This window comes from Camelus ferus, chromosome X (genome assembly GCF_009834535.1).
Source record: "Camelus ferus isolate YT-003-E chromosome X, BCGSAC_Cfer_1.0, whole genome shotgun sequence".
Lineage (NCBI taxonomy): Eukaryota > Metazoa > Chordata > Mammalia > Artiodactyla > Camelidae > Camelus > Camelus ferus.
Window position 1 is genome coordinate 55,450,339 of NC_045732.1, and position 25,203 is coordinate 55,475,541.

General features: G+C 35.0%; 1 protein-coding gene across 1 annotated transcript in view; it reads right to left on the minus strand.

The window, feature by feature from the left end:
- Positions 1-595: 595 nt before the first annotated feature.
- CHM (CHM Rab escort protein) overlaps positions 596-25,203 on the minus strand; it is a 171,708-nt gene continuing 147,100 nt past the window's right edge. Inside the window, exons 10-13 of the mRNA XM_032474684.1 lie at positions 21,930-22,034; positions 21,464-21,527; positions 15,202-15,298; positions 596-729 (exon numbers count right to left, since the gene is read on the minus strand). Of these exons, the coding sequence (XP_032330575.1) occupies positions 611-729; positions 15,202-15,298; positions 21,464-21,527; positions 21,930-22,034 (385 nt within the window). The 3' untranslated portion in view covers positions 596-610. The remainder of the gene's footprint in view (positions 730-15,201; positions 15,299-21,463; positions 21,528-21,929; positions 22,035-25,203) is intronic.

Below are 25,203 nucleotides of genomic sequence, written 5' to 3' on the forward strand. Positions count from 1 at the left end.
CCATTCACAGGTACAAGAACCACCTGTGATATGGGGAGAAAAGTTTTAAAAAATTTGTGGTTGAAAAGCATTTTTCCACCATTGAATAGCAAAGTGGCATATACTGTTTTGAAAGCTAAATATTTATCACATCACTAGCATGCTAAGCATTAAAAGACAATTATTATCTAGGAAGGATTCTTATATTTATCAATTAATATTATAATCTTCTCTCAGCTGAACCAATTTTTTTTTCATAAATGAAGATACAAGAATATATGCCCTTTGTCCAACACCTACCTGTAAAATAAAATTAAAAGGAAAAAAAAACAAGAAAATTGTCCATAATCCCATCAAAAGAGTTCCTGGCAGTCTTTTTTCTATGCATGTAACTATGTACACATATAAATGTATATTTTTGCACTTAATCACACTCTGTGTGAGATGTATATTTTTCCTTTAACTTTAGAGGGTAAGTATTTTCCCATTTGTAGGAAGAGAATGTGCTCAATCATCCTACTAAAACATGTAAGCATTATTGCTGAATATATCATATTTCAGTTCAGGTTGCAGAAATCTTCATGAGAGATCTAAGAGGGGTAAAGTAGTCACATTACCTTTCCATCAGGAATCACTGATTATCGTTCTTACCTATCTCCGTTTCGGTATATGGAGTAAACAATTTCTGCACAACTGGTTCTAAATCTTCTCTTGCTGTTTTAGCAGATGTACAAGTCAAATGAACCAAATCTGTTTAAAAAAATAATATTTTGAGTTCTTGCTTATCACAAATTTCACTGTGCACTCATATTCAAGGCACTAAGCTGGTGCCAGGGTAACAGCCGAGCAAATCACAGCTCCTTCCTTCAAGAAGTTAATGTTCTAGTGATGGGGGCATGTAAAAACCGTAACAGTATGCTATGTGTGTTAACTAAATAGCAAAAATATATGTTAACTAACAACTAAGAGGAAGCCCACTAAGACCCAAGAAGAAGTACCAGTTGATAATTCATTTTGTAAAATCAGCAAAGTAGAAAAGCTTAGAAAACCACTTATTCACAGAAAGAGCTTAAGTTAGACTCATAACATTCCCAAAGAGGGTGGATGAAAGATTGCTAAGCAAAATATTATATAAAAAGGACTAAAAGTGGAATATTTATTTACCTGGAGAACACACATCATATTCTTCAGACAGAAAAATCCATTTATATAAACATTACTGGTAAGTTAACAACAAATCATCTAATTATAGGGTTCTCTAAGAAAACTTTTGAGGGAACGCTGTTAGCTTAGTTTGAATCATACATATACTTGACAGTCCATAAAATGGCACAAGTCAAACCAGTCTACAATATTTTAATATTATTTTTAATATTAATTTATTAATAAATCTAGTATTTTCAGGATTTCTTTTTGCATTTACAGATTCATGGGGCCTGGACCTCAGAGAATGCTTGGGTTAGAGAATATCAGATACAAACAAGGCCCTTCACAAAAGCAAAATACTGTAGCTTAACGCACCCAGAATTCCTCAAGGCCTACACACAAAGATAAAGCAAGGCCAAAAGGCTCTATGTACTGAAAGAAAGAACTAAGAGAATCCCTAAATGGGAGAGATTCTTGTGGTTCTGGAAAGGGTTTAGGGCAAACAGAATTAATGGCAGGAAGAATATATTAGAGAACAATATAAGAACTGAGAAATTCCTTCTGCTAAAACACCAGCAGAAAAGTACATGCACTTCTTTCCTAAAAATTTATTTCAGACTAGTAGACTTTTTTTTTAAACTCCAAGAAGATGGTTCAAAGTTCATCATGGAAGCACAACATCAGAATAGGTTCTCTTTATTAAAATCCATTCTACATTTCTGGCAAAGAGTAGCCAGAAAACATATATAAGCATAGAGGGACTCTTAATAACCATGTGAGCTAAAAATAAATTTTGAAGTATTTTTTTTGCAGGTACACCAAAGAAAGTTTTATTCTCAGAAAGTTCTTACGTACGGCCTAATAAAAGATCTACCTTATGTAGACAATGTTTTATATGAACAAAACAATGGTTCTGGGATATTGTAGGATATAATGGTACTAATTATTTCAAAAAGTATAATAGCCCTCACAACAAAATTATTCCTAATTAACATAAAATTTTCAAATGCCATATAACTTTGGTGAGGATGGAGTTTAAACTCCCTAGATAAATGCTGAATTAAACAAAATATGTAACTACAAAGGCAGAAATCTCTGCTATAACTCAAGAGAAATGATCCTGTCTTTCATCCCACAGTCTCATAAAATACCAATGTTCATGTCAAAGTTCTCAATTTTTCAGTTCTTTCCTATTCAATTAATGCATACTAGAGAAAAAGCAAATGAACATGAATATAAACAAAAAAATCTATTTTGAAAAAGATCTTAATGGTAAACTAGTTTTGTTAAACAGGATATAAGAAAGAAATACACTGGAGTAATTACATCCTTATGTTTCCTAACAATGCAACAGAGTTAGTTCAGGGAATGCTCGCAAAAATTTCTAGTAGTGCAGTTGGATTACCATCTTGAACTTAATGAGTTTCATTATAATTCTTAGAAAAATTAAAGACATTCATAACTTGAATTCTAATGTTTATACCTTGATTCTGCTTAGATGCTACATTATTAATCGATTAACACATTTAAGGTATGAACAACTATTTTTTCCTCCCTATATTTCCTGCTTTTCCTTTTACCTGTTTCCTTATATAGGTTACTCTGAATTCATTCCTTCTTTTTAAATCAGAGAGGTTGACTGTGTTATTTTTAAAAATTCAGATTATTTTCCAAATTGGTTTATTAATCTTCATACCTCTCATAAGTCTCTTGCAAGGGTCAACTTTAGAGTTGTTTTTTTCTCTTCTTTGTCAAATACAACTTTCACTTACAGTGGGTGTTCAGTGAATATTTGTGGCTAAAGATAATTCACTTCCCTGCCGTGAGCAGACACTAAGTCACTCACAGTCCTAAACAGACATTCATGTGCATATAAATATATGTACGTATACACATGTATAGGAAAATTTTACTAGTTTCTTATATGAAATGTGGAAAATTATCTGATTGACCAGGGTAGAGGTAATAAGGAAAGTATCAATGGATAATCCTCAAATTATTTAAATCTGCCTGGAAAATGCTCAAAGGCATTTTAAGATCTATCTATAAAATTCTTACAAGCTGTTGTTATTGTTGTTTTGAAACATATGAGAAGTAGGATTTCTACTCAGAATTTGTACAATAACAATGTGCACATTTAAAAGTGATAAAAGTGACAAGTATAATTACAGTAGCAGGTTGACACAGTAGAGTATGGTTATGCAGGTCTAGTATTACTTCCGCTCTTTGTATGTACTTGGCCAAGTCAGTTTATCTCTCGGGCCTTACCGTCCTCGTGGTTAAGTGGAAGGGGTGAAATCAGATCATTTACAAGACTTCATTTTTGTAACACTTTTACTGTGGTATGATTCCTGTATAGTAAACTACACATTTTTAGATGTACAATATGATGAATTTTGATAGATGTATACACCTATGAAACCACCACCATTACAAGACGACTTCTAGTTCTGAAGTTTTATGAATCTGACTCTGTACTCATCAGCCATGATTCTTTTAATGATGACAGATTAAAAACAAACTTGCGACATTACAAATGTGAATGTAAAACCAAAATGAATGCTTGCAGAAAAAAGGAGGAAATATACTCCTCAAACTTCTGAGATTATCGCACAGCATTCACCCTATACGAGTAGGCAAAACTGTTCAAAATGCATTTAAAGAAACTTTATGTATAGGCTAGTCAACAGGTGCATTTTGTTGTGCAACCTAACTAGGACTAAATAATTTATGTATATAGGAATCAATGCAGCTCATAACTTGCCTTTCATATAGGCTTAAAGGCCAAATGCCATTTATATAATATAGTCTAAGTAAAAATATATGACTGTGTCAGTAAGATAGAAAAGGTCAGTAACACATTTTCTTTATGATACCAAGTGAAAAACTGAGTTTGATGCCATATGGTACACAATTTGGTTGCTGAATCCAACCATGAAAAACCCCAGAGTAACTCCAGGGTCAGCCTGCACTTTCTCAAAAGAATTTAATGAAACAAAACAAACAAAAAAATCCCCCTTGAATGCCAACTTAAGATCATGAGGAAAAGTAAGTCTACTTGTAAGATCAAATTCGTGCTTCATGACAATACTAATAAAAATAATTTATATAGTCACATTTTTAAAAAACAAAAAAGGAAAAAGGCACCAATGATTGTTTTAAATCATTATCTAAACTCATTTTTATAAAAAGCATGTAACATTTTCTTTATAGGATTGTAAAAGCAGAAAAGATTATATGAACCAGTACCTACACAAAATTCTTGATTATCCATATATATATATATATATATATATACATACATACACACATATACATAGATACATAGGGGTGTATATACATATACATGTATATATATATTCACACTATGTATTTATATATGTATAATCGTATCACAGATAAATAACATCCTGTAACATCAAATCCCAGAATAAAACAGCTGCTACTGATGGATTATGTACCAAAAAAAAAAAAAAAAAAAAAGATCTCAAGCTGCCCAGAATATTTTTAAGCATTATAAAGAGTGTGAACTTGGATGTCAAATGGAAGGGCTACAGAGATGATGTTTTTCTCCTTTCCAAATTACTTTAAAAGAAAATAAATTCCATAATAGATACATTTAGAATATAAGAAAGGATGAGTAGACAATAAAAATGTAAGGTATGTTCTGAAAGATGAACTATGTGTGTGAAAAACAGAACTTGTTCAGCTTTGCAAAACACAATAAATTCCAAATATTTAACTATCTTAAAATTTGAATCAAATTACCTGAAAGAAGAGGAACTAAATTGATTAATAATTTTTTAAAATGTAATATTACTACCTTAAAAAAGATAAAATAAGTAGACTAACCTAGGGTTGCTTAGAAGAGCCCTACATTAATGGATAACAATGATTTGCTATCAGCATACCAAAATACCAACTTAACCAATACTGACCTCTGTTTATATTGCAATTACAGTAACATCTCATTTATCCAGAAGTCTTTTACATACAATTAAGAACCAGAAGTGTGCCCTACCCCAAAGAAAAGCTTTCCAGCACTCTAGGTAGCTGTTACAATGCTCATAGACTAACAGGACCACTTGCTCAGAATTTGTTTATGTTAACGTCATATGCAATTTCAACAAGATCGGCTCTCTTGTTTCCTGGCCCTCTGCAGATTCCAAGTAGCCAACAAAAGGGAAGGGAAGTCAGTGGAAAGTGCTGCCAGAAAGAAACATCCTGAAAGTTACATGAAAACAGCTGGAGAAAGACATATAAAATGTAGATGCAAGAAATAATAAAAGCATGACAGTAGAGGGTCACTTAGCATAGGAACAAATATGCCTAAACACTTCAATGGTCCTCAAGGGCATAGCTGGATTATAATGAAATACAATAATGTTCACAATATCCCTAAATTATAAGAATAAGGTGAAAATGTTTCAAATACTGGGTGTAGTATGGCAAGGAAATGTGTGAAACATGCTAAGAAGATAATTATTTAAGAACTTCATTCCTAAAAGAAAAAAACTATATATGTATATTTGGGGGGGTAATTAGGTTTTTATTTATTTATTTATCTTTAATGGAGGTACTGGGGAATTGAATCCAGGACCTCCTGCATGCTAGGCATGCACTCTACCACTGAGCTACACCCTCCCCCGACCATTCCTAAAATATTTCAGTCCCAAAAGGATTTCAGCTCTCTGAAGAATACATTTGGGGAGATTACAGCACACTAGGGGGTACTACATAAATGATGTATTATAGGCCAGGATTTACAAGCTAATGGATATTTCTAACTAGCTCTCAAACTTTTCCTATCTAACCTCAATTCCATCGTAATGGAAACTCATTTAACTAATCACCTAAGGTATTTTTATTTTGAACAAAAGGCATTTCCAATTTCCTTAGAAGGCATCTCTACTAGGCATTTCTGGTCTATACGCAGATCAGAAGTCTGCTTTTGGAGCATGAAATTATTCTGAAATAAATGCGGGATAACAGGCTCAGCTCACCAAGACATGTTTCCAAGGGTATCCATCCATGTTTTGGAACATACCTCTATGGTTCCCAATGTTCTCTCTACTCGTAAGTGCCATACACTGTTCACATGAATTTAATCCTAATAACAACCCTGAGGTAGATACTATCATCATCCCTATTTTAATGATAGGGAAGTTGAGGCACAGAGAGCTTAACTAATTTGCCTAAGGTCAATCAGACAAGTATGTAAAAGAGCAGGGATTTGAACCTAGCCTATGTTCTCAACTACCACACACTACTGTGCCATTAGAATGCATCTTTCTTTTCAGTGAACTATTTAGTTGCCTTGCAAGTACCTTTCATATACACCATTCCCATACCTTATGGAGGTAAACTTCAATTGCACACTTATGGCTTTACAAATTCTAAATAAAGCCAGATTTAAGCCATGAAAAATCCTTAAGTTAGGAGACTAAAAAGTGAAAGTAAATTTAAGGTATTTTAATGTTTTAAGCACATTCTTGGCTACATACTTAAGACTACGGTGTGGTGCAGTATTTGCACAGCACTGGATGAAGAATTAAAAAGTCTAGCCAGAATGGTGTTATTTTGATTTCAACCTATTTTTTTCCCCACTAAGTCATGTATCTTTTTCTGTAAAGGAGATTTAAATGATTAAATAATAAAATTAATGCTTTCAATAGTCTTTTAAAAATGTCTAAAACATGATTTGTAAAAAGAAAAAGTAAAATTATTTAAAAATTGAAAAGATTGAGAATTATATATCCTAGCTTATTACATGATGCCTAAAACGTTAATATGAGATTCTCTTTGACAAAGACTACAAAATGAATTTTATGTATACTTCACTGAATGTAACACAGCAGTTGAATATTTAATATAAAGTACCACAGTATTGGTCAATACTATGAATTTTACTGAATTATACTGTAAAAGGTCACAAATTTCTAACCTGTTCTCAATGGGTAGAAAGTCAAAGCTGGCTGACTGAAGAATGGGTGAGTTTGAGCAGTAAGTAGGTACTGAACAGAGGGAAAGATAAACTATCAGAATTAGTCAACGAGTATTTAGTATGCGCTCAGAAAGAATAACATAAAACCTTCATTAACTAAGAGCAGAGTACCTGTGACAAATTTAAATTTCTTCATCTTCTCACGTTTAAGTGGGGAAAAACACCTTTGAAATCAGTAACATCCTTAAAAGGAAAATAAATCTTTATATACAGATTGCTACGACTAATGAAGAATGGACTATACTTGATTTAGACTTCAATAAAACCCAGTATTTAAAGTAAAAAAGACTTAAATTACTACTAAACAATTCCTGTTTTTCTCTAAAAGCCATAATTTTGTCATGTCTTATACACAAGCTAATTTGCACATAAATAATATATCTTTAGAATTCATTTCACTGTTAAACAACTGAACTATAAATCACCCAACTTCACATCATTTACTTTCTATAAATTTCATTTTATTAACTATGAGGAATGAGTACAAGACACAAAGACTCACTGGTATATATTTTGATTATGTTTGATTTACTCAGGTATAACTGCATTAGTTACAGTGGTTGCCAACACTTGTCTTTCAGTGATTCTTCCAACAGGAAGAATGATGAGTTTAGTTTATGATTCCATCATTACAGCCTCAATTTTTAGGGCAAGTGAAGGCTTTTGGTTCCACTCAGCTGGCAATACGGATCATATGCTCATCATTTATACGACAGGACCAAGTCTAGCTGTATTTGTCTACTTAATCTTAAGTAACAGATTTAAGGGACAATAAACCACAATAAAACCCACTTAATGACTAAAAAATATCACATGTATACAATATTTAGAATTTATTCTTCTTAATACTATAATATTTTATTTTTTGGTTTCTACAAAATGATAAGTACATGAATGATCATTAACAGTTCAACATCGTAATTAGTGTGAATATGAGAATTTGACAACACAACTCATCTAGATGTATAAAAACAAGAACATTCAGACAGAATAGTAAAAAATCTTCTCTCAAGAATCCTAATTTAGACAAATTCTTCTGAAGATACTTTTTTTTCGAAGTATGAGTAATATCAAATTCCATAACACTCCTCCCTCAAAAAGTGGGTTCTTACACCATAAACATTCAGCACTTTCACTTTTTGGTGCTTGACCTGAGAAATAATGAAAAATTTCTGTGAAGAAAGAACTGTGTAAATTTTTAAAAAACCTATTCTATTGTGTTCAGGATATATGCTTTATTCAAAAGGTTCAGGAAAAAAGACAAAACTCTTAAAAGATATTTAGAAATAAAAGTGGAGAAGAGAATGACTATGTACCATTGTAAGCTAAGAAATCTATCAACAACCAGGGAGCTTCAAGAGGGAAATAAAATGAGCTGGGAACAGTTTTGGATACAGAAAATAAACACATGGCATATTCCTTTTTTTCTTTTTTCTGACTTGAAACAAAAAACGCAGGAGAAACAAAAAGAGTGGTTTAAAATCTTCTGTTATATGATCACACCAGTATTGTTTCAGAAGACAAACTAATTACCAAGAGCAGAACAGCTTGTGATGAGTTGTGACATCAATGATTCTCAATTAGGGCAGCATTAGGAAAATATACTTTAAAAAAAATTGAAGTATGGTCAGAGGGTGTGGAGAAAAGGGAACCCTCTTACACTGTTGGTGGGAATGTAATCTGGTGCAGCCATTATGGAAAACAGTATGGAGATTCCTGAAAAGACTGAAAATAGACTTACCATATGATCCAGCAATCCCACCCCTGGGCATGTATCTGAAGGAAGCTCTAATTTAAAAAGATACACGCACCCCAATGTTCATAGCAGCACGATTTACAATAGTCAAGACATAGAAACAACCTAAACATTCATCAACAGATGACCAGATAAAGAAATAGTGGTATATTTATACAATGGAATACTACTCAGCCATAAAAATAAGGAAAATACACTGTTAAAGACTTACTATCCAAGTTATAAATTACTCCTGAAAGTCTGTGAACAGGCCCAAAACATAAGAAAAGGAATAAGAAAAAGGAAGCCAAACTTTAATTAAGTAATAAAAGCAAGTGAATGATGTTTCCACTTCAGTGTATCTCTTAAATCTTGTTATATACCATATCGAGCATTAACTCTTGTTATAACTATTAACTAGGACTTTTTAAGTAGTGCATGTTATTATAGGAAGAAAGCCCACAAGATTGAAAAATGAACATCAACTTCTTTTTTCCTCTGGAACAAGGCAACTTATAAATAATAAATTCAAACTTTCCTCTTTGAGTCACCCTTCCTGGTGAGACTAAAAAAACAAAGCCATCCATTTGTCTATACTGCTGGTTTTAAATTTATAAATTGATTAAGTAAAGATCAGTGAGATAATTTAATTACAAAAAAACAAAGTGAGAAAGCTGGAGTTGGGAGAGGGCTTTGAAAGAAAGAGTATCTCAGCCATTTTGCTTAAAATAATGTCACATACATTATCAAACATGTATTCAGGACAGGTGGCTTTCTGCACCATTGAGGGTGTTGGATTTGTATAGGACCTTTCTAAATTCTTTAGACTAAACCCCTGCCCCAATTTCTAATGAAGAAATCAAGATCCGAGAAATCAGAAATTTGCTCAAGGTCACAAAACAAATTAGAAGTAATTCTGTAGACTCTTGGGCCAATATGCTTTCCACTATGCCAGTATTCTCCTTAAATTTCCTATAAAGTCAAGTTGGAAATGAATTCTGACACTAGGTACATGAACTGAAAAGCAAATATCTTGTTAAAAGAATTCTTCGCTTCAATTTCATGACATATTAAGACAGAATGTTTTAAAATCCTTTGTTTTTCATTTGGTAGGTAAAAATGTTTCCAAAAAATTTTATTTTTTAACTTTAAAGTTAGAAAACGTCACTCTAAAAAATAAGACTTTGCATAAATGTTTTTTAATGTACCTATTAATGCACATATATGTGTGTGCGTATGTATATGTAAACTCACAAATATATTCATTCCTCACAATATAAGATTAGTTCAAAAATTTTACTCCTAACAGAAAACTTAAGCAAACTTTACATTATCATTATGATTAATATGAACCCTCCAAGTTTCTTATATCCCACTTTGAAGGCCAGGACCATGTCCCATATTTTTCTTGAAGTTTTCCTAGATTATTTTAGACCACAATGACCTCTCCTCCATTTAACACTTATTGCTTCTATTCTTTATGCTACTTTGCTTTGCCTACTGTGTTGTTTTTGTTTTGTTTTTAGTTTATTTGTTGTTGCTTTTCTCTTCCCCTGTAAATTTAAAGCTTCCTGAGTTTATGCACTATTTATCACTTTCTGTCTTACTCCCAAGACCTAGGGCAATGCCCCCTACTTACCCTATGCTTTAAAAAATACTTAATGAACTAAGAAACATACTTGCAACACAAAAGTCCAAGGATTTATAACCTTAATGTTTATATTGCTCTTATTAAGTTGATAAGAAAAGAATAAGCAATACAACAGACAAATGAAATGAATAAGGGATTCATAAAAAACCATATATATCCAATAAGGAGTATGAAAGGATGTTCAATTTCATGAATTATTAAATACAAATTTAAACAAAATACCACTTTCTACTTTCAAATTGGCAAAGGAATTTTGATAAGATAATACCCAGTGCTCTTGTTTGTTTGGAGAAACACACATGTTTCTGGAACTTCAATTTCTAGAAAGATGGAATAAAGATACTTTTCCCTGTTCTTCTTGCTAAATACAGCTAAAAATTTTGGACATAATATATAGTACAAACATAAGAAAACTCTGAAGTGGAGAGAAGAAAGCAGACCAGGTAGGGACTTTGGGGCCAAAGGAACAAGATGGCATAGTTCCCTGGGTTTTCTTTTTGCCTCATTTATCCCACACTGGTTACCAGAGAAACTGGCAACCCAGAAACATCAATGGGCTCAGATGAAAAAAAGCCCCAACAAAAGCCAGCTCTCTGTAGTCAAAAGAGCAGGAATGGGGCAATCTAGCAAGACAGACAAATTTTAGACAATTGTTCTACTATAGCCAAACACTACAGGAAAAAAAAAAAACAGAGGCCTACCTCTATACTCACCATTAAAGGCTGAATGGGGATTCGAGGCTTCCATTCTTCACCAGGCTGTAATGAGGTGCCCTAATCTCCCTGTGGTGTGGTGTCAAAAAAGGCCAAGCAGGGAGGCAGGTCTTTCATTCCTACCAGCAGAAACAGTCTCATCCTCTACAGTATCAGTAGAGATCGTAGCAGGATCCTGGATTTCCACCCTTACCCAGCAGTGATGAGGCACCACTCCCCAGCCCCACAGGGGTGGTGTCAGAGGAGGCCAAATGGAGAATGAGGGTTCTTACCATTGCCTGAGTAATGAGGCCACACTGCGTTCCCATGGAGCTAGTGAAGGCCATGTTGGGAGCAGTTACAAGGCACTCGAGCTCCTCCTAGCTAAGGTGGAGTCAGTGGAGGACTAGTAAGGAGTCAGCACTACAATTACTCAGCAGTAATAAGGAAGTTCTCCATCCTCTAGGTACCAGCAGAGACCAAGTGGGGAACCAGGACTTCTACCACCAACTGGTAGTAACAAGGTAGAAATCCCTTTCCCCACCAGAGCAGTGTCAGAGGAAGCCTAAGAATAAGATCTAAGTTTCATTATGTAATAACAAAAATGCATGGGTCTCAACCAAAATTACGCTTTACACCAAGAAACAGGAAAACCTCAACTTGAATGAGAAAAGACAATCGGCAGATGGCAACATGACACAGCTGTTGTAGTTATCTGAAGATTTAACACAGCCATCATAAAAATGCATCAATGACCAATTATAAACATGAGGGAAACAAATGAAACAACAGTCTCAGCAAAGAAGGAGAAAGCCTTGGCAAATAAATAGAAGATTTAAACAAGAACCAAACGGAAGTTTTTACATTAAAAATATAATAATTAAAATTTAAAAACTCAATTGATGGGTTCAACAGCAGAATGGAATGCACAGAGGAAAGAATCAGTGAACTTAAAAGTAGAACCATAGAAATGGACACAATACGAACAAAAGAGAGAAAATAGACTATATGAAAATGAACAGAAATACATGAAAATGAACAGAAATACATGTAGTTGGGACTCTTCTTGCTCTTTGTACTATCTTAGTATTGTTATCACTTTGGCTATATTTCTTCATATAATCCATTTATGTCTAGTAGGGTACATTGCTCTAAATAGGTATAAATATTTTTGAATTAAAAAAATTAATAGAATCTCAGAGACATGTGGAACTACAGTGAAACATCTAATAGTCATGTCACTGGAGTCCCAGAAGGAAAAAGAGGGTTGGATGAAAAATACTCAGAGAAATAAAGGATGAAAATTTCCCAAATTTGACAAAAGATATAAACCTACAACTTCAAAAAGCTGCATGAATTTCAAATAGAATAAATCCAAAGAAATCCATGCCAAGACACATCATAATTGAACTTCTAAAAATTAAAGACTAAGAAAAAAATCTTGAAAGCAGAGTGAGAGAAAAACAAAAACATTACCTATAAGAGAAAATCAATTCAAATAACAGCAGACTTCTCATGAGAATCCATGGAGGCCAGAAGTATGGCTTACCATGGAACATTATTTCACAATAAAAAGGAACGAACCATTGATACATGCAAAAAGTTGGATGAGACTTAAAAAAATTACACTGAGTGAAAAAAGTCAATCTTAAGATTATATGCTGTATGATTCCTTTTACATGATATTGTCAAAATGACAAAATTATTGAGATGGAAGACAGATTAGTAGTTGCCAGGGACTAGTTAATGAGTATGGGGAGGGAGGGACCGGCTGTGGCTATAAAAGGACAACACCAGGGATCCTTGCGGTGATGGTCACAAGAACCCATATACAGGATAAAATCGCATACATATATTGTACCAATGTCAAATTCCTGGTTTGGATATTGTACTATAATTTGGTAAAATGTAACTATTGGAAGAAGCTGGATGAAGGGTACATGGGACCTCACTGTACTATCTTTGCAAATTTCTATGAATCTATAATTACTTCAAAAAATATCTATACACTTTGACCAAATAATTCTGCTCAAAAAAATCCACAAAAAATATTTAAAAAATAATGGATGCTTACAAATATTTACTTATAAAGATGGTTGGTTTCTTTTTTTACAGGACTATTAAGTAAAATTTTTCAAAACAATGTCAACATGGCGGGATAAAATTAAAATGGCATATCCACAATCACTGAAAATGATACCCTAGACATGCAAAAAGGTTTTTTTGTATTAAGTCTTTTTAAAAAGTAGTTTATAAAACAAAATATAAATAGTATTGCTTTTTTATGAAAATACATAAGCATGTACATACAAAAAAAGACAAAGAAACATACACCAAGTGTTTATCATTTCTAGGCAGAGGGATTATAGTAATCTTACTTTTCTATTTTACATCTTCCAAATTGTCAACAGTGAGTATGTATTATTAGACTGGGAATGCAAAATATTTCCCATAGAAAAAAATTTATAAAAATAAATTTATAAACATATTCACAGACATAAAATAAATACAATTTAGAAAACCAAAAATGAGTGCAGTTTTATTTTATATTTAAGATGCTAAGATAAAAAGACATAAAAAACTGGCTAAAGTAATAGGGGAAAAATAATAAGGCTAATGTCATGGTAAAGATTTACCAATATCACAAACACTATAAAAGGAGAAAAACCTCTGAGCTACTTTTTCAAATGAAAATTTAGGATTATAGCAATACTGGGTAAGTTTTCTTCCCTCTCCCTGCTGGCATCAAACTTCCACTTCTCTTTGTTTCACCACAGTTTTGCTACCTTTTAGTAAGTCGTAGCTCTACACTTGAAAACACAGTCAAGTTTTCCTTGACTAGGTCAAACTAGATTAATCTTCTGCTTCTCACAATTCATGTTAACATTTTTAGTATAACTTAACATAAAGTTTACAGAATTAAAAAAAATCCTAGCTAATGATATTATTATATTTCCCTCCTATGAGTCTCTAGAGTCTAGCTTGTTGGTACCTCTCTTGTGGTATTTTAATACTCTGCCTCTTACAGATACCTTTGTGTTTGTCTTATCTGTCCCACTAGATTCTGAGTCCTCCAAGTTCAGGGCCTATATTGTATTCATGTTTACCTATCCTGAAATGCCTAACAGAGTATATTGTGCTCAGTTAATACTGTCTTGTTCCATTAGATGTGCAGTAAGATCATGAGTACTTCAAATCAGGCATGTAAGCCTCCCATTTCTTTATTATCCCTAGTACACAGTTTGGGTCTAGCATAGTGATATCTAGTGTATACTTGCTGATTTCTACTTACTGACACATCTTTAAGAAATATGTTGTGGAAGGCATGGTATCTAACAATGCTGAGACAGAAATTTTGATACACACAGACCAAAGGACAGATAGATTCATTAGTCTATAACTTTAGTCTCATAAAAAAGAAATATGCTTTTCCTTTATAAACTATGATGATAGGGAGGAGGCTACATAGCTCATGGGTAGAGTGCATGCCTAGCATGCATGAGGTCCTGGGTTCAAGCCCCAGTACCTCCATTAAATAAATAGACAAATAACCTTAATTAACTTCACCCCCCAAAAAAGATCAATTAAAAAAACTATGATGATAAAAGAAAAAAAAAAAGAAACACAAGGATTTATACATGGTAGAAATTCAGTAATTAGATTAAGAATTCTAGTGAAAAGTAAAGAAGAAAACTAGCAGTAAAGAAAATAAACTTTTATGAAGTATGTTTCTAATAAGTTTAAGAAAAATTAAAGAACTGGAGAGTCACAGAAATTCTTTCACTGGAGAGCTTAACAATAGTGCCTGTGAAGAATTAGCCACAGGAAAGTATTAAATGACACTGTATGAACATACACTGTGTGAACAAATACTGTGAATAAAAATAAAAATTCGGCAAATCTCTATTAACACAACCCTGACAGCTGTAACAATAGCTGTCCCCATTTACTTCCTAAATAAACACAAAGGACAACCAGACTCTACTGTGCTTACATGTGCCTTTCATGCATGTCATTGTAGAGGAACATAACTCAATGACTCGAACAGCAGAAGCTCCTGGTTCCTCTGCTGGCACTGTCAAAATGGAAATCTAAAAAGCAGAAACAAAGTATCAGACACAGCTGTTAGATCTCATTTTCATTCTTCTATCATTAAAGTGTAGCTAACTTCTGGGAAGCAGGGATATAGCTCACTGGTAGAGCACATGCTTAGCATGCACGAGGTCCTGGGTTCAATCCCCAGTACCTCTGTTTAAAAAAAAAGTGTACTGAACTTCCAAAGGAAGTGTCTTTTTTCCAACACTCACTGATGTTTGAAAAAATTTGGCTTGTAGGGTTTAATTTTAGAACAGAATGTGAAACATAAAACATGCACATGTATCTTAATTTCTACATTATTTATATATTTATATGATATACATTGTAGTCATATAATTCATAGACAATAAATATTTCAAATATCTTTGTTTATTAAGTCTTCACTTATTACATATTCTCAAAGGATACGATTATGACTTATTACTTCTGAATTGTATGAACTTTATTGTTTGAAATCAGAATCACATTAAATCAATTTTGATTATTTAGGGGGTTGAGCCAAGATGGCAGAGTAGAGAGACGCATAGCTCACCCTCTCCCACAAATACACCAAGAATGGCATCTACAAACCCACTGAATCTCACAGAACACCCACTGAACTCTGGCAGAGTGTGTCTCATTTCGAAATACAGGAGAATTCTCACAAAATCTGATAAACAACAAGTTTATACTGTATAACACAGGGAAATATATTCAATATCTTGTGGTAACCTACAGTGAAAAAGAATATGAAAATGAATATATGTATATTCCTATATGACTGAAATATTGTGCTGTACACCAGAAATTGACACAACATTGTAAAGTGAGTATACTTCAATAAAAATATTAAAAAATATTTTTGATTATTCATAATGGCTAAAAATAGCAGTTATAGAATAGTAAAAATTTTAAATGTTACAAATCGCAAAGATACTGAAACAAGCAAAGCATATGTCAACGTTAACCAAAGTACAGCTAAATATACACCAAGATGTTTCAAAATGAATGGCTTCAAATTAATTTAAGGACTCTATTAACATGCATTATGCTGTCCTAGGCACCACTGATAGGCTACATGGCTTTATATTTAAAAGACTTTAAATGACCATCAGGTCAATGTTTCTCTATAGAACCAAAAGTTTCAATATTAATTCTCAATATAATCTTCAATCTGAAGAAACTATATTGTTTCATATAGGAAATACTGCCTAATAATGACTATCTTACTATCATTACTTGTATGTGCATTTTGGGGCTTACAATGTCTCAAAAACTAAGTTCTCCATATTCCCCTTAACTTCCTTTGCTGCTCTCCACGATAAAAAATGTACTTTAGCATTAAAGAGAGAGGAGCCACTAAAACATGAATCTGACGTGCAATAATTATCAAATGATTATGACTAAAAATGTGTATCACTGGAAAGGTATCTTAAGGGCTGTACCAACATGTAAGTTCTTCTTTTGTTTCCTACATCTATCACTTATAACTTTTTTTAAACATTTTTTATTGATTTATAATAATTTTACAATGTTGTGTCAAATTCCAGTGTAGAGCACAATTTTTCAGTCATACATGAACATATATATATTCACTGTCACATTTTTTTTCTCTGTGAGCTACCATAAGATCTTGTATATATTTCCCTCTGCTATACAGTATAATCTTGTTTATCTATTCTACAATTTTGAAATCCTGTCTATCCCTTCCCACCCCCTGCCCCTTTGGCAACCACAAGTTTGTATTCTATGTCTATGAGTCTGTTTCTGTTTTGTATTTATGTTTTGTCTTTTTTTTTCTTAGATTCCACATATGAGCGATCTCATATGGTATTTTTCTTCCTCTTTCTGGCTTACTTCACTTAGAATGACATTCTCCAGGAGCATCCATGTTGCTGCAAATAGTGATATGTTGTCGGGTTTTATGGCTGAATAGTATTCCATTGTATAAATATACCACCTCTTCCTTATCCAGTCATCCGTTGATAGACATTTAGGCTGTTTCCATGTCTTGGCTATTGTAAATAGTGCTGCTATGAACATTGGGGTGCACGTGTCATCCTGAAGTAGGGTTCCTACTGGATATATGCCCAGGAATGGGATTCCTGGGTCATATGGTAAGTCTATTCCTAGTCTTTTGAGGAATCTCCATACTGTTTTCCATAGTGGCTGCACCAAGCTGCATTCCCACCAGCAGTGTAGGAGGGTTCCCCTTTCTCCACAGCCTCTCCAGCATTTGTCATTTGTGGACCTTTGAATGATGGCCATTCTGACTGGTGTGAGGTGATACTTCATTGTAGTTTTGATTTGCATTTCTCTGATAATTAGTGATATGGAGCATTTTTTCATGTGTCTATAGATCATTTGTGTGTCTTCCTTAGAGAATTGCTTGTTTAGGTCTTTTGCCCATTTTTGGATTGGCTTGTTTGCTTGTTTCATATTAAGTTGTATGAGCTGCTTATGTATTCTGGAGATCAAGCCTTTGTTGGTTTCATTTGCAAAAATTTTCTCCCATTCCGTAGGTTGTCTTTTGTTTTACTTATGGTTTCAATTGCTGTGCAGAAGCTTGTAAGTTTCATTAGGTCCCATTTGTTTACTCTTGCTTTTATTTCTATTGCTTGAGTAGACTGTTCTAGGAGAACATTTTTGAGATGTATGTCAGATAATGTTTTGCCTATATTTTTTTCTAGGAGGTTTACTGTATCTTGTCTTATGTTTAAGTCTTTGATCCATTTTGAGTTGATTTTTGTGTATGGTGTAAGGGAGTGTTCTAGCTTCACTGATTTACATGCTGCTGTCCAGTTTTTTCAACACCATTTGCTGAACAGACTGTCTTTATTCCACTGTATATTCTTGCCTCCTTTGTCGAAGATTAGTTGACCAAAATTTATAACTTTTTTTAACTGAGATACAATCAGGGACCCCATATCACAGCACCTTCCATCTCCACAACGCTGAGAAGGAAATTTGTCTTAAACCTCACCAAGATTATAAAAGCCATCAAAAAAGTCTCCTTCAACCTTTTAATATCACTTTCATAAAATGTATCTAGACCTACACCTACTCTTTCCTCTAAGTCTCATCATTTTATTTATGCTTCAAAAATTTAAAAAGAGGTGGGGAAAACCCATATAGGAAACAAAGAGGCTGTGCGGGGCATGGATTTAAATGAGACAAGATGAGAGGCGGGATGGCCAGTTAGCAAGAAAAGGTGATGAGTTCTGAACCTGGAGCAGTGAGAAGAAGGACCAAGAGGAAGAGCAGACTGGAGCAACTTTGAGGAAGTTACAGTGACAAGAACCTGGAGGCTCATGAGATGTCAGAGATGGGAGGAAGAAGTTGTTGTTGTTGGAAGGATGTCAGCACTATTTATAGGTAGGCAACACTGGATGAGTAGTTTTGAGAGGAAGATGGTGAGTTCAGCTCTGAGTATGTTCAGTTTGAGGGTCCCTTGGTATAGGTGTCCAGTAGGAAATTGGGCATGTGGGCCAATGGTCCTGGGAGATATAGAAAAGGCTGGCTGTCACCAACTTATATGCAGAGTTGGAACCATGAGAGTACATGGTGTCAAACAGCAAGTGTGCACAGAGGAAGGGGCATGGTAGGCTGAAGTGAGAACGTTGAGGAGGCCCAATCTTTAAGAGGAGGATAGAGCCCACAAAGGAAGCAGAGAGCACAGTGTCATGGAAGCCAAAGGAGTATTGAATATCAAGAGAAAGGGAATCATCAACATTGTCAAATATATCAGCAAAGACCTAGAAGACAAAACCAAATAATGACCTGTGGCCCTGAATGTGATGAAGTTGTTAATAAACTTACCAAGAGAAACTGGTAGGAATGTGAGGGAGAAGCCAGGTTGGTCTAGAAATGAATGAGAGGTAAGGAGCTGGAGGCAGCAAGTAAAGATACCATTTCAAAAATGTTGAAAGAGCATGGGGAGAGACTGGATACTACCTGTAGATGCCAGTAGACTCAAGGGAGCATTTTTCTGTTTGTTTGGGGTTTTTTTATTCTAAGTTTTGGAACAGAAAATGCTAATACACATATACAGGTTGAGGGGAAGGTGCCAACAGCGGGGAGAGGCTGAAGATGCAGGAGAGAGCCAGTATCCAGGGTGATGTGTGCACATGTGTGTGTCAAGGGTACCTGTGAAAGGGACTGGCCTTGGACAAGGAGGGGAGCCCCCATAAAGTGGTGGGGGAGAAGTGAGAGGGCTAAGGGTGGGTAAAATAGTGAAGACTTGGACTAGGCTCTGAGAGGAGAGGGAGCTGTCTGAGGCCAGTGACAAGCTACCTGGTGGTGGGCAGAGAGGGGCCAGCTGGATGAGGCTGGTGCTTCCAACACTGTGGTGGTGCCAGTCTGTCTGGTTGTGTGGTCTTCTCAGTAAGCCCTGAGTGATTCAGGTGGAGATGAAAGCCTCATCCAGGGGTGGGACTTTCTCTGTGGGTGCAGCAGAAGAACATGGTGACATGGGAACTGAAGGTATTGGAGGAACAGCAGTTCAGAAGATCCACCACGTGGTCTAGGACACGGCACAGTAAGAGGGCAGAAGGGAGCTGGTAATCTGGGAGGAAACAGAGGGAACAAGGAATTGGAGGTCTCTTAATGGGTCAATGAGCAGCTGGGTGGGGGTAAGAGAATGAAAGAGCTGGAAGGATCGGAGCAGATCAATGCCACCGTAAACCCATGACCTTCAGCCTCAACTGGACCCATCAACATGACCCAGCCATCTGACCACGAGACAGGTCTCTTTCCAACTCCCCACACTTATCATTTTACACCTTTCCTTGAGCTTTGACCCATCCCCACACTCACACCCCCATTCTGAGGAGATGACCTCACCTTATAATTTAAGAAGTAAATATAACCCATCAGATGGGAACTCCCAAACCTACCAATGGTCCTGCATTCACCCTCTTATTTCAAGGGGTCTCACATCCCATCTAAGGGCAATGCTTTTCACCTGTTCTCTGAAACCTATCCTCCCCAGCCTTTACCTGGATCTTGCTGCATCAATCACCCTCCTTTTCCCCTGGGTATCTTCAATTTCTCCCTCTCTACTGGCTCCACCCCCATCAGTTGAAAGACATTCTAATATTTTAAAGAAATGCCCTCTTCACTTCCACATCCCTCTTCAGGAATCACTTCCTCTCTCTTCCGCTTCACAGATTAGCTTCTTTAGAGTTGTCTCTATTTGCTCTCTTGAGTTTTCTGCCTCTCTGTTACTCTTCGACCCATTCACAAAGCTCATGGTTTACCGGGAGAGGAAATTTATGATAGCTGCTATAGCATATCTCGCTCACACTTGTATTGCTGAATTGTCATTGCTATTTATCCATCTGTATCTGTATCCTCCAGACTGCAGGCTATGAAGGCATGGATGCTATCATGGTCAGCATTATCTCCTCAGAACCTAGTAGCTGGCTGGCATGCAAAAGGCACTCTCTGTTTCGTGAATGATTAAATGGAAGCATTTGCACTCACACGTATAACAAATATGTTTGGTTTATGTAACAGAAAGAGTCCAAGTTAAGGAAATTTAGGGAACCTATTTTTAGCAGCAGCATATAGAATAGGTCTGACAGTCACACTTCTAAGCTTATTTTCTCAGTCCCTGTAAAATATGGTCAGAAGGAGAGGGGGACAAATTCTGGAATTTAAGTGTTCGGACTGAGGAAAAACCACAGGCATAAAGACATTCCTACAGAATTAGGGGTTTCAAGGAGGAAAAGGGTACTGAAATGAACAATGGTGATGAGGAAATGTCAGAACTGAAAATCTGTGTTGATTCTCATTCACTTCAGACCCCTAGGGGTGGGCTTACAACCACTGCTGTAGTGTTGGTTACCATAAAGCTTTTTCCTCCAAGATTTTAAAATGTTTTTAAATGTTTCTCTTCCCATAACATTATATTTTCAATGTCAGAAACAGTTGTGGAAAACTAGGATCAGTTCAATTTTCCTAGAATAAATCTGTTACATAAGACACAATTCTTTGCTCTGCTGAAAGGAAATCTTTAAGAAACCAAGATTATTACATAACATCATTTTTTAAAAAAATCCATTAACATATTAGCACATTTGGCTTAATATATTTTACTTCACCAATATTGATTTTTACCTATTACTATGTAGATTAAGTTAGCAACATGTTATTAAAGAGTACAGGACTGGAGTTACCTGTTGATCTGAATCTGTTTTTAGTACAGATCTATCTGTAATCAAGACTGCCCTGGAGATCTGCCTGTAATGCAGAAAACAGTTAATCAGTGATTCAGATTCCATGGATAAATTTCATTTATATAACTATGCAACCACCAGAAGGCATGTTTCAAAGATATAAGTCATGATAAAAGTGTCACCTCCCCAAACCAAGTCAAGTTCTGCTTTAATCTTTTCTTGGCTCATGAAAGGAGGCGTGACCTGCAGACAGACCCCAGCTGATGCAAGAGTCAAAATGAAGCTAGGCTCCCTCCAAACCAGACCTTATAAGAGAAGAGTGGTAACATGTTGAATATATCTTTGGTTTGGTATCCATCTGCATCTTACTTGAAGAACAGAATGATACAGAAGCATCAGTGTAATCACCTGGATAAATTTCCTAAGTTTCACCTTCCCTTGCAGACTGGCTGGAGGCGTACCTTACCTGTATTGCACACGCGAGCATGTGTTCTCAGAAAAGTAACTATCTTCCACGAGGAAATGCTTAGAGATTATTCTCTGACCAAAGTGATCTATGATTGCTTTACATCTACGAAAAAGATAAGCATAGCAAAAACGTTCTTGTTAATGATTATGGAACGGAGAAAATGAACACTAATCAGCTACCAAGTTTGAATCTAAAGCCAATTTCTTGAAAGACAAGAGTAAAAAAATTGCTTACAATTTCACATTTTTGACAATAAATTATGGAATATGTATTCTTGTTGCTATTTTAAAGTCTTTTAAACTATAAAATAAGTATAGAATAGAACTTAAGTATTTATTTTGAATGTCATTAATAATAAAGAATAAAGTTAGGATGAGTATTATACTATAAGCTTTTCTAATGTTTAGGAACATAGAAGCTTTTCCTTTGTTTAGAAAACAGGCACTCTCTTTTTTTTCTTTTTTCTTTTCTTAACAGATCTAAGAAAAGAGGAAGGAAAAGTTGATTAAATATCTTGTTATATCATTCACAGCCTATAAAGCCACTAAAGACTTTTTATTTTTCTGTTAAGTATTGCTGCCCCTTTTGTTCAAGAATAGCTATCTGGTCACACGTGTGGTAATGTTTTAAACAAACAAACAAAAAAAAAGGGATAGGGTTTCTTGTAATATCTGTTTCCATTTTACTTCAAAGGATGATCATAGAAAGATTTCTTTCAAGTGCTGTTTCCAAATAAGGAAAACACTTATGCATGGACATTATCAGGTCTCTGTCATCTGATATGTGTTGGGACAATGAATCATATGGAACCCTCCATTGACCTTCTTTCAATGTGTCTAGTTAAAAGGATGAAAATTAGAATCCATCTCCTTGCAGTGCCACAAGTTATAAATGTACTTTATAGGGCTCATTATCCAAACTAATGGACTAAGGGCAACATCCTTGAAATGGACTTACCAGCACTGACAAAGCCAGTATGCAGTATTTCAGGAACTATATGCAAATGCCTACATGTTTCCTATATCTTTCTAGAATGGAAATACCACAATTTACTTTTGCCACATTTTCTCCTTTGGGGACTAGAATGATTTTATTAGAAATATACTTATGTGCTGCTCCTCATAAAATACAAGCAAAGAATTTCCAACTTATGCCATATTTTAAAGATACTGGCATATGGCATATTAAAATACGCTGCATCACCCTAAAAAAAGAAGCCAAAGAAGAGATATTTACCAGGCATAAAGGCATTAACAATGAAATGACAAATACCCAAGACCAATAGTGAGAGGAATTTAATGTATATCTCCTAATGGCAGATTATGATACACTGATATTCTTGAATAAATGGCATGTCACTGTTTTCAGGACAGACTATGGTATCTTGTGACGTTAAGATATGCATAATATATTTCTAATCAATTAACTACATATTAATACATACATTACATTACATTAATATTTGTGATTTTCCCCCCTCACCTCCATTTCCTTTCTCTTCCGCACATACGTTTCTATGCATATCTCCTCACGTTTCATTAAACTAGAGTTCTTACTCTATAAAATACTTCACTAAATAAATATAAGGTATTTATACCTATAGTATTTTCCAAAATAATTACTTAAAAACTAAAAGGTAAGTTACTCACTCAGTATCCTGTTTTAAAATATTCATATACAATTTAAAACACAAAGTACTCTGACAATGGAAAAGAGAAATCTGATGCTCCATCATTAAACATTGATCCCTATTCGTCCTGTGAGCACTGACTAGCCTTTTGCTTACCTTGAACTCAGGGATTATAGAAAGCAAGAGGGAATAATCTGGGCAAAAAAAAAGAGGGTGTTAAAAATCTTCTATATCTTGATAGGGATTTGGGTTATACAGATTTATCATTTGTCAACACTCAGCTAATGAGCACTTAAGATTTGGGCACTTTACCATATGTAAATTTTACATCAAAAGAAAAAGCTATAAACAAATATTAAACTCTAGTTAATGATACGCATACTGAAATGCTTAGGGGGAAATATACTGATATCTGGAATTGACTGTGAGATGCTTCAAAGAGGTGAACAGATGAACAGAAGGATAAATATGATTTAATAATAATTTAAGTACATTAAAATGTTAATTGTAGAATCTAGGTGGTGGGTATACAGGTGATCACCCTGAAAGTCGTTCAATTTTGGTGAAAATCTGAAAATTTTTCATCATAAAATACTGGAATAAAATTGGGACGAGGAGTGATGTTAGCCTAAATCTTGGGACTCCAGTCTCAGTCTTTTGCAAAAGGCTCCCGCTGAAATAGACCACTCAGTTAAACCTGGCCCTCAAGCTTGTGGAGACCTCTTGGCTTGTAGGCTTCCCAACATAACAGGGCTGCTTTGGTGGCAGCTACAGCTTTGGTGACAGGCAGACACTGGTTTCAGAAGTTATGGTATTAGAACCACTGGGGACCACTGCAAAGGAAAGAATGGACTCATAGAGATTAGGGAGCTCAACTATCAACTATGCGAGGACAGTATACCAATAAATGTGCTTATTTATGCTGAAGCTTCCGAATGAAACAGTGATTCTCAGAGGAGGAGGAGAAGGAAGCAAATCAGAATCACACCTGGGGGACTTTTTCCAATTATAAGTACCCCTGGAGATTCTGATAAGCTCCCAAATCCCAAGGAAGAATCACAGTGTGCCACAGCTACTGCTGTCTCTTTATGCTGGGCTAGGTGAAAAAAAGCCAAGAGCTATTGCTACAGAAAAACCTACTGATTTCTGCAGAAACTAAGGTGATGGTCACATAAGCCTAGGCAGTCCAGCAGATGATAATAACACAACTTACCTGACAGTCTCACTCTAAAGGACTAATGCTCTAGGCCCGAACAAAGCTCTTCAAACCAAGACACATTTAAGTTAAGTGGTAAGATTTGTTTTCCCCTCAGATACTTGACTCACTGTCATATATTAGGCCTAATTGGGAGAACAATGGGGAAAGGCATATTGATTTGGGACCTAGACTTAGACTTCGTATTATAAAGATTAATAGAAAAAATTAGATGACATTCAAGTAATGGAAAATAACAAAATGAAACAGTGCTGCTAGAGACATGAAAATATCCTCCTGCCCACCCCTCCCACATGAACCTGAGGAAGCCATTAAAGATTAACATCACTTTGGATTTAGTTGAGGGCCTTGCTGAGCCTCATAAATAGTAAACTGAGGAGGAACACGATGAGAGTTCCCAGTTACAGGGACACAATGACCAAGCT